This window comes from Molothrus ater, chromosome 8 (assembly GCF_012460135.2).
Source record: "Molothrus ater isolate BHLD 08-10-18 breed brown headed cowbird chromosome 8, BPBGC_Mater_1.1, whole genome shotgun sequence".
Taxonomy (NCBI): domain Eukaryota; kingdom Metazoa; phylum Chordata; class Aves; order Passeriformes; family Icteridae; genus Molothrus; species Molothrus ater.
In genome coordinates, this window is record NC_050485.2 from 19043755 (window position 1) to 19054853 (window position 11099).

General features: G+C 40.9%; 1 protein-coding gene across 1 annotated transcript; it reads left to right on the forward strand.

The window, feature by feature from the left end:
- The first annotated feature begins 1149 nt into the window (after nucleotides 1-1149).
- LOC118688552 (interferon-induced protein with tetratricopeptide repeats 5-like) lies at nucleotides 1150-5501 on the forward strand. The gene is made up of 2 exons (XM_036386205.1): nucleotides 1150-1304; nucleotides 3470-5501. Exons 1-2 carry the CDS (start codon nucleotides 1300-1302, stop codon nucleotides 4896-4898), a joined length of 1434 nt encoding a protein of 477 aa, XP_036242098.1. The 5' UTR covers nucleotides 1150-1299; the 3' UTR covers nucleotides 4899-5501.
- The last annotated feature ends 5598 nt before the right edge of the window (nucleotides 5502-11099 follow it).

An 11099-nucleotide genomic window follows, 5' to 3' on the forward strand; every position in this document is an offset into this window, starting at 1 on the left:
TCTAATATGTAAGACTGGTTTGTTGGGTTTTTTAAAGGAGGGAAAGAGTGGAAGGGGGAAAGGAGAGAAAAGAAGGGAAGAAGAGAATTAGGGAAAATAACAGTTATCAGGTACTAACATCTCTGCCGCCATGCTGAGGGTTGTGGTTTCTTCTTCCTCTCACCAGATCTAGTTTGAGTAATTTTTATAAATTGTGTAACACAATTTTAGACCTTTCTTTTTCTTCCCTAGTCTGCAGCTTCAGGTTACATCTGAATTTACTCTATATAGTGCCATTTATTTATGTTATGACCTATTTCTTGGTTCTCTTTGTTACTCCCGAAGTCAAGTTACAGAGCCGGGTCTGCATTTTTAATTTTTTTAAACTAAGCATCAATGAGTTGTTTGTTCATAGATCCTCCAGACCCCAGGCCATTCCCATCTCTGTTGCCAGGTGTGTAGCCTGTAGCAGGCATTGCTCTTGCCAGCATCAGGCTGTAAGCTGTGCAATGGCTTTGCATGGCCTGGGGAGCAAGGCTTGCCAGGTCTTCTCAGTCTGACCTTGTCCTGACCTGTCTTCAGCTTTGTTTTGCTTGGCACACCTGTGACAGCAGTTTCTCAAACTGACTGCCTCTGTCTAATGTGATTTGTGAAAGGATAGTTGTGGGTTTATGTAGAGAGCAGCAACAAACATTTCCTGCAGATGGGATACTTAGTACTCTTAGACAATGGCATAGTGCAGAAAAACACAGACCTGGTACAGCAGCAGAGATTCCATGGTGTGGAGGCACAGGATGAAGGAGTGCAGAGAGGGGAGATAAGGGTTTGTTTGTGTGTGTGTTACATGGGTGACACAACACCAATAAAACAGAAGCCTACAGCATGGCACTGAATTGTGCAAAGATGCATCAGCAGAGGCACCAGGGGCAAAGGACCCTTGCCTAGCCTATGCAGGATAACCAGGTCAGCCCCCACTAGCCTGAAATATTCTCTTTATCGTGGATGTCTCTGCCTTTGAACACAGTAAACGCTGGGAGCATTAAGGAGCTGTTGCCACATTCTCCACAACACAAAGTAATACATGGCACAGAGCCAGGCTGAAACAGTGCAGCTTAGAGACTTAGTTTCATTTCCTCAGCTACAGGCTGATTATTCTGCTTCGGCACACCAACAGAAAAGCTGAGTTTCACTTTCTTGTTCCCAGTAATTTCATCACAGCTCATGAGTGCTGGACCAAATAAATAGAAGGCACAACAACAGTGGGCAGCACTCCTTTAGCTTTGGGGCTATCTGAAGACAAATGAGCAGAGAAAGAAAACCATGAGGTAAGAAAGCAATCCAGTCTCTGAAAGATGTTTTTTTTCCTCTATGCCACAGGAAAATAATGCTTATTATTTATATAAATGTAAGCAGTGAGAGACTTTGAGCATCTAAAACCAGAAAATATTTTACAGAATATTTAGAGAAGAGCCAAAATAAAATAAGGATGCTCTTGAATGTTGTCATATTACTGCTTCTCTAATGAGGTTAAGTCTCTGTGAGTAGAACAGAAAGTCAGACATTTTTGTGCATGCAATGTGGGGATGAAATCCCGGCTGTAGCAGGGGCAGCTGGTGCCTGGCCAAAGAGGTATAATCTGTCTCTCAAACCTGTGTTTGTGATTCCTCCTTGATTTGCCTCCTCATAATTTTGCAGTCTTTCCACTCAGTCCTTTTTTTACCCAAAGATTTGATTGTGCAGTTGAGCAGCAGCACATGCTGTGCTCCACAGGCTCTTAGACCTGCTAGGAGTTGCAGAAGGGACAGCAGGGAAGTGTTTCTAAGAAAGGAAGACTTGACTGAGAAGCCTCAGTAATAGAATTGTGTGTCAATCCTTTTTTAATTAAGGGAAAGCACAGTGTAGACTAAAATGTCACGTCTGTGTTGTAAAAATGTCCACTTGATTGTGTGACAAAGGCCAGTTTGTGCACCCACACAGGGACACAGGTAGGCAATGGCAGCAGGGGAAACCCAAATAACACCCTGCCCTGGTGGCTCCACATTTGGGAAGAAAAAGCTGTTGAATGATGGAGAGGGATTGTCCTGATTTCATCTGGTATAGAGTTAATTTCTTCTCAGTAGCTGGTACAGTGTTCTGGTTTCATTATGCCAATTATGTGTATAGCACACTCACAATTTGTTTGTGGTTGTGTTTATCCTAGTCAAGGACTTTTCTGTGTCATGCTTTGCCATTGAGGAGGTGCACAAAAAAGCTGGAGAGAGCACACCTGGGGCAGGTGATCTGAACTGGCCAAAGGGATATTCCACACCAGAGAACATCATGCCCAGTATATAAACTGAGGGAGTGACCTGGAAGGGGGCTGGTTGGGGTGCAGGGACAGAGTCTGGCATCAGACAGCAGGTAGTGAGCAATTGTACTGTGCACCACTTGTTTTTCTTTGAGTTTTATTTTTTCCTTTTGTCATAATTATTAATATTTACTATAACTATATTTTATTTTAAGTTATTAAAAATTATTAAATTCTGATCTTAACCTACAATTTTCACTTTCGATTCTCCTCCCTGTTCCACTAGTGGGGGGCAGGGGGAGATGAGTGAGCAGCAGCATCTTGCTTAGCTGCCAGCTGGGCTCAAACCACACCAGGGATACAGGAGTGTTAAGGACCAGTAGTATGTTAATAAGGGTGTGTGAGTGTGTGTGTCTAGGGATGAGGCACCTGGGAAGAGAGAGAAGCTCCCTGACCAGCCACTGGGCATCCAGAGCCAGCATCTGAGGAGCCACAGGGTTAGTGAGTGAGTGTGTGCTTTGCACCAGCAAGTGGAATGGGGTTACTTACTCATGGGCTGTACATCCAAGTGCCAGCAACTGGAGAGGCTGGTGAGACATGGGACCCAATTCCTGTATACATTAGCCATAGAATCAATATAACCATTACATAAGAATGGTGCTATGATCTAACATACAAGGATTTAAAAATGCAGGAAATCCAGAATTATATTTATAATACGAACCATAACATGTACAAAGGTTTAGGAAATTGAGTAAATCACATTATTTATATTTTATTTATATTTATTATTATAGTTTAATATAGTTTTAATATAAACTATTATTTATAGTTTAAGGGAATTTTAAGTGATGACATCTTTTGGGTAGGCTTCAGCAATTGTTCCCAGCATAGGAAGTATGTTCCTGAGGCCCAAGGGTGTGCCAGCTTTACTACAGAGACCAGCCCTCCATTTTAACATCCACAGCAACATCTGTTTCTGTGTAAGAGGTGCCATCATACACTCGCAAGAAGAATTACTAAAATCACTATTCAGCACTTTGTACCTAGGTCTCCCTACAGCTTTGGCTTCTTTGAAGTATTGTGGACCAAGTGCACCAAGTGAGGTATTACCTGCCTTTAAAGTACATCATGCCTGGCTTAAAAATAAGAATAGCAAAAAGTAAATGGGATATAAACAACTTTTTCTTTGATTTCTTCTAGTACCATTTCCAAGGATTCCTTGAAGACTTCCCTGTTGCAGTTACAATGTCATTTTACATGGACTTTGCAGAAGAAGTATGTAAGTCTTGAGGCCCTAGAGGAAACAATACTTGATCATATCAAGTTTTTGGCAAAATATGAGATTAGAGATTATAATTTACTCTCCTATGTAAATTACCTAAAGAATTCATATGAGGAAGCCCTGAGAAGTCTCAAAAAAGCTGAAGAAGCTATTCAAAAACATCATCCAGATGAAATTGAAAGGAGAAGTCTTATTACCTGGGGGAACTATGCCTGGATCTATTACCACATGCAGAGATATGAAGAAGCTCAAACTTATGTAAGCAAAGTGGAAAACAGCTGCAAAAAGCTTTCAAGTACTGCTCATGGGAAGATTGAGCTTCCAGAGATCTACGCTGAGCAAGGATGGGCATTATTACGTTTTGGGAGGACTTACTTTGAGAGGGCAATTAATTGCTTTGAAAATGCTCTGAGGAGTGAGCCCAATAACTCAGATTTTAGTGCTGGCTATGCAACTGCAATGTATCGCTTGGAAGGTAACGTTCAGAGGTACGGTGGGGAGAGCAGGCCATCCCTTGAGGCCCTGAAGCGGGCAGTGGAGCTGAACCCAGCAGACACTACCGTTGTGGCACTGCTTGCATTGGAGCTTCAGCGATTACACCGAGCTAATGAAGGGGAGAGGTACATTGAAGAAGGACTGCAGAAAACCCCTGACTTTCCTGTTTTCCTGCGACATGCTGCTAATTTTTACAGAAGGGCAGGAAAAGTGAAGAAGGCAGTGGAGATTTTGAAGAAGGCCCTAACACTGACGCCAAAGTCTGTCGTTCTGCATCACCAACTAGGACTCTGCTACAGATACGAGGTACTTCAGCTGAAAAAGACAAGATACCCACCTAGAGAGGCAATGGAGAATCTCATCGAGCTTGCCATTTTTCATTTTAAAACAGCGATTGACAAAAAGCCAATATTTTTTTCTGCCTATAGTGACCTAGCAAAGACATATTCAATAGACAAGAGGTATGAAGAAGCAGAAGAGATGTATCAGAAAGTGCTTCAGAGGAATGATCTAGCCTGGGATGATAAACAAGACATCTACTTCAATTATGGCCATTTTCAGCAATTCCACATGAAATCAGAATCAAAAGCCATTAAATATTACATAGAATGTCTGAAACTGGAAATGGATTCCTATCCAAGAAAAAGGTCCAGTGAAGCTGTGGAGACATTATTGAAACAGAAAATTGAGAGTGGTTTAGGAGATGCCACTGTTATTGGTACACTTGGACTTGTTCATAAACTAAATGGTAAGAAACAAGAAGCGATTGAATGCTATGAGGAAGCCATTGCTTTGGATCCTAACAATGAAGAATATCTGAATGCATTAACTGAGCTACGACTTTCCATCTAAAGCTAAAGCTCACAAAAATCCTGTGTACCAAAAAATCCCCCAAACCAAGGAGGTTTCAACAGACTTTTAAAACCTTTTTTGTTGTTTGTTTTTCTTTTGAAGGTAGACATTATGACCAAATGGAACACAGGTGGCATCACTTTCTGCTCATAATGTAAAAACTGCAGACAACAATTGTTGATTTGTTCATTCACTAACAGAGAGCATGCTTGGCTAACTATAAAATATAAAAAAATATATTTATAGCTAATCTAACTTAGTCTTCAATGCTAACATGTGTATAAATGTTGGATTTAAGTGATAGTCTGTAGAACACAAGCTTCTATGCTGAAATCAGATATTACCTTCTACTGAGAAAAAGATAAGGGAATAATACAATAGTATTTTGTCTGTATAGTTGAAGGCATGCTTATACACAAATAGAATTTCTGAAGCTTTTTTTTCAAAAATATCTTTTGTAGAAGAAACTTGTTGAAGGCTTGTTCAGTTTACTATCTCGTATGCTGTTTAATTATGAAAAAAACACTGTTTAGCTAGTCCACTGAAAAGCTTACAAAATGTGTACTATTGTTGTGAACTACTAAAGTCTGTTTAATCTGTTGACTGTTGCTTCTGGCTGTCTTTCTGATGACCGGCCTTCATGTTAGTAGATTAAGTAAAGTGAAATAGCCATTCCAAAAAGTAAGAAGGATAAAGTTTTGGTAGGCTATGAAAGGCTGAGGAGCCTTTCATATTTATTTTCCCTGACCTCTCAGCATAACTGGCTCCAGGGGCATTGCACAAAAAAATTAAACTGTGCACAAAACAACATCTGTCTAGTTTACCCAAAACACCCTATCAGGAACCACAACATCTGGAGAGGAAGGAAGGACACTCTTTAAGATGCCAAATAGATGGCTATGGCCATGCTTGTCAAAAAAGCCAGGGATAGCAAACACACACAAGAAATGACCTGAACTGGACATGAAGGGGAGAGCACAGCCAGAGCAGAGTTGGGTGAGTGCCACAGAGCAGGGCAGGGGAGCACAAGGGACATGTGGAAAAAAGGGTGGGTGCCTGAAGCAGCGCACTTCAACAAGTCTCAGAGAGCAACTCGCGCTTTTGGGGCCTGGAGCACACTTGCAGAAAAGCTAACAAAGAAAGGCAAAGGACAGGTCTTTGTTTGGAGATCCAAAGGCTGTTTACTGGTTCCAAGAAGGTCCACAAACAGAGACAGAAGAGGGTGGAGGGTACAGGGTTAAATATGGGGGGAAAGGGGTGGCTCTGAGGGCTGAGGACCAATGGGAACAGGGACAAGTGGTGCAGGGGAGCGGCAGCAAACTAGGGGAACCAGTAGGATAACAGGGGCAGAACACTGCAGCAAACTGGGGCCAATAGGGATTGAGAAAGGGGAGAACATTCTAGGGGATATACATATATGGTGAACTGGGGCTGAATGGGGGTGGAACAACTGGGAGAGCCAATGAAACTGGAAATATTAACATGTGCCTGCAGAGGCCCATGGGAGGGAGGCTTTTCTCACCCTAACATTAGAGGGATGTTTCCCCTCACTTGTTTCTGCTCCTTGGAGGTTAAGGTGCTGTCACTTCAGTGGCAGGACTTTGAGCCTCTACAGGTGCCCATAGGGTCTATATAGTTGGAAGAAAGCACTGAAATGCCAAAAGTCTTCAGCTGTCCAACTAAATTTTTCTATTGTTTGTACTATCCTTTTCTGATTTCCCAGTAGTGTCCCTGTGTTTGATAGAGCATAGTCCTCAGGGAAAACTAATGCTCTACTTCCAAAATGCTTCTGAGCCCTAGCCACTAGTGTAGCATGAAGCAAACTGGTGACAGAGCCCATCAAGAAGGATGTGCACTTTAATTTCTAGCCATCCTGGAGCATTCCTGCACCCACAACAGCACCCCCATACAGACAGGATGACAAGCCATGAAGGAGTGCAAAACACCGATGCCAGATCACAAAATAACAATAAACCTCTTCCTTCTCAGCTCTCCAGAGAATCTTTCATAACATGAGCAAAAGCAATGAAGTGTACATAATTGCAAACACCTTCTTCCTAAGAACCAGCTGGAGCAAAATCCACCCTTGTTTCCCAGCCACCTGCCAGATTCTCTGTTTCATACAAAGGCAACCCTGCCTAGGGAAGGAGTGGTGAGGAGGGAGAAGAGGGGGACTGGGAACAGTTCCGGCAGACCTCTCCTGAAAGCTGGCTGCAACAGCAGTGGGGGCAGTCAGGAACTGGGGACACAACATTGGTGTGCCCAGCTATGGGGACAAAAGGGTCTGTTAGACAACCTCACTGCCTTGGTGAATCTTGAGGGCTTCTAAACTCACCATCAGTGCTATCTAAACTCCACTGAGGGCATGAAGGGTGGAGGGCAGCAGAGAAGAATTTGAGGAAGAGGTGGTGCAAGCCATGGTGACACATCCATCCTCCCCTCTACACTGCCAGCAGAATATCTCCTGAAAAAAGAACCTTGAAGAAATAAGGATAAGGTATAAATTATTTTGGAAAAAAAAAAAAAGTGAGCCTGAATTTTTATGAAGAGTCATAGCAGCTCGATCTGCACAGTGAAGAAACTGTGAGACATAGTAATGCAAAAAGTGTATTTGTTGTGCCTCACCTCCTTTGTACTCTGCAGGACAGTTCTGGAGCACAGATGCCTGGGGATGCTCCCAGGTATCCAGCCTTCTGGATTTTGCCTGTCTTGTAAATGAGAAAAAACGTTATTTCCCACACGGTGGTGCTGCTGCATTGCCTGGCATGCCGACATGGGGAGCAGGTTGAGTCGGAGCTTCGGGAGTTAGAGAAAATGAAACACACATTTTTGAGAAATATGTGGGGGTTTTGGGCAAAACTAGAACTGCACAGAGGCTGAACACACTGCCAATTAATTCACACCCAAGTATGCATACATCACTGAAGCTGATGCTAGCTGTGTAGGGGAAAAATGACTGAAAATAACACTTCAGGAAGTATCAATTTATGACTCAAAAGCACCTTCTAAAGTATATATAAAATTTAATGAAGTACAACCGAACAATCACTAAGAAGAAGGTATTATTTATTGAGGCAAACCCCACTAAGGACTTTGCCATGCTGACTATGAAGTAGTGCTACAGTTTAAGTTAAACAAGCTCTTGCTTCTCACATAAATTTGTAACGCTTTACAAAGAAATAATGTTTGACAATATATAATACATTCACCATATAGTAACACAGCCTTTGTCTTTCCAGAGGTAAATTATTAACCAAGCTGATAGGAATGTTTCAAGAATATTTTTTCTGAAAAAAGAGTCATTTTTCAACAGAAGGTACTTGACTTTTCCAATGTTGTTTTCACACAACTTTCCAAGGTACAATTTATTAAATGTTCCAGATTATCACTAGAAAATAAATAATTTCAAAATATTTATTATTTCCCTATTTCAAACCCCGTGGAATGGAGACATATGGGATAACTTCAGCAGCTGTGAGCAGTTTCACTTACACTGAACTTCCATCCACTGCACAGAACAGAGCATAATGCCAGGTAGGATCCATCTGAGGTAGGATCTGTTGGACAGATGTTACCCCAAGCCAAGTCCCACCACGCTGTCCTGGGGAGCCAGACAGGCTCAGCAGTGCAGTGCTCCAGCTGAGCTCATACCCATCAATGCTTGTGTCCATCAGGGCTGGTGGGAACATAGAATTACAGGATAGTTAAGGGAGGAAAAGACCCCTAAATCCTCAAACATGCAGCGTTCATCTGGCAAATTGTTCACAGCTAGCTCTGATATCTTGATTTATTCCCATACTAAGCAATGCCAGGAAATGTCCTCCATGGAGGACAGCCTGAATATTGTCATCTCTGAAAAAAAATATTGCCAATACCATAAATCATTCTTTAAAACCATTGTGAGCCAGAGATTTCTGTAATGCATTGCCTGAAATATTTCACATGGCAGGATGAAGGTGATCTGTTCAGCCTGGGTTCTGTGGAGCAGGAGCTAGAAGTTTGGCCTGAGGCTTCACCAGCCTGGATTGCATTCCCATTTCTTCCACTTGCAGGTCATTTCCTGCTACGCTTCTTTCCTTCTGTTTCTTAGTGGGGGCATTCATGACAGGGCTGATATTTCACAGTGTGCTTTATGCACAGAAGTCTTTATTGCAGTATATAAGCTTTTCTCCATTGACTTAAGTCAGAGCAGAAACAGTACTGGAAAGCCCTGAAAGAATTTTACCATTTTCTACAAAAGGTCTGTGAATAAAACCAGTTGAATGTTTGCTGCTAAATAAGATATTTCAAACAATAAGTAGTACTTAAAAAACATAAAGGGAAAAGCATATGAAAAAAATCTTGAAATAATAAGAAAATGCTAATAACATATTACACTGTATAATTTACTATGATAAAAATGCATATAGCATTATACCAACAGGCTTTTACAATATGCAGTTCCATGATGTGTTGTGATGTGAGAAACAAAGTAATAAAATTTTTGTAAATTTATTTACGGTGGTAATTTATAACTTGTTCCAAAAAATTGTATTTTTGATTGACCACACTATTCCCTACTTTTTAAAATATTAAAATATTGTATTAAGATCTAAAACATTATCTTCATCAGTAGTAATTAATAAAACCAATTAGTTTTTTTCCACATGTGCATATTTTTCCTAACTCATTAAGAAACACCCATGGATAATTTTTGGGTTTTTTTATTAAGATATGTTAAAAACTAAACTGGGTCCAAGAGTCAATTTTCATGCTGAGCTGAAGAAAAGTTATGTGATTGGCTTTAAGAAGATTTTGCACTGCTCTTGCTTATTCTGTGGTCTGTGCACATAGATCATGCTACTGGCTCTGACTACATTCCTGAAGCAGGACAGCAAGAAAGGCTTCACTTAAACACAAATGATTTTAATATGTTGTATTTAAAATACACTTGGATAACAAAACTACTTGATACACATGCTATTCATATATATGTCTGTGTGTATATATAAAATACATTATACTCCTGTGGCTGTACTCTTGGTCTAAATCAAATTGATAATCAGTCTATGTTGCTTTCACTTCCAAGGCACAGAGTGGAAAAGGACACCACGAGCAGCCATTGAACACACTGCAGACTAACAAAACTACTAGTTCAGTGTAAGTGAAAATTATTTAGACTCTGATCAATTTGTTAATGAACAGAATACAGCCTGATACAGCATTAAAACACTGAAACTATTTGTACTGTGGAATGTGAAGTTTTCCATTGCTGACAATGTGTTCACTCTGGAAATGTAGAAAATCACAGTATTGATTAGACCATCACATCAGTAAGTTACTCCATGAGCTACATTCACTCCCTAGCTCCTGTGAAGCAGCCAACTGGAGTATATTCCTCACACAAGCAGCAGGAAACTGTCAGCAAGTCACAGCTCTTGTGTTCTGGCCATCAAGGAAAAGTGACCTGACAGCTCTTCAGAGGGTACGAATGAGCAATTGGCACCACCTGAAGATGCAGTTTCTGGGTGTGAAAAGAGACAAACTTGCCACTGCAATACACAGAAACAATTCTGCCAACATCCTCTCCATTATCAGCCCGTGTAGTGGGCACTCTCTCAGCCATCTGGTTGCATGGACTCTAATAGGTGCTGATTTTACAAGAGGAAGAGGCTCTGTGTTTGAAAATACAGGAGCCTCTCTGGTCTCATGGGCTGTCTTTGGGCTTCTTCCAACTAATGCACTTAAAGCACATTTGTCTATCAGCATGCCTGGTCCCATGGCACAAATTTATTCCTCTTCAGATAAGTAGAACCAGCACAGCATATTTTCCACCCTCCAAGACAAGGATCAGCTGAAAGATCATACCCAGAATGTCATTGTTTAGAAGTTCAAATTTTAAAGGTATCCAGAAGAAAAAAGGAAAAAGTAAAATTTGCTATAGAGCGTGTGGGAAAGCAGGTCTAAAACCATATTTGAAATTAAATTGAAATGTATGTACAAAGTTCAGGCACATTGTAAAAATTAAAGCTGCTCCAGAGATACTTTCAGCATAAATCAGTTTCCTGCCAGATTTTCTTAAAAAAAGAAAGCAAAACAAAAAAGAAAACAAAAAAAAAAAAAAAAAACAACAACAACAAAAAAAACCAAACCAAAAACAAAAGCAAAACAGATGACTTTGGCATTTGAAACACTCATTGCAAAGAGTTTCATGCAGACTGA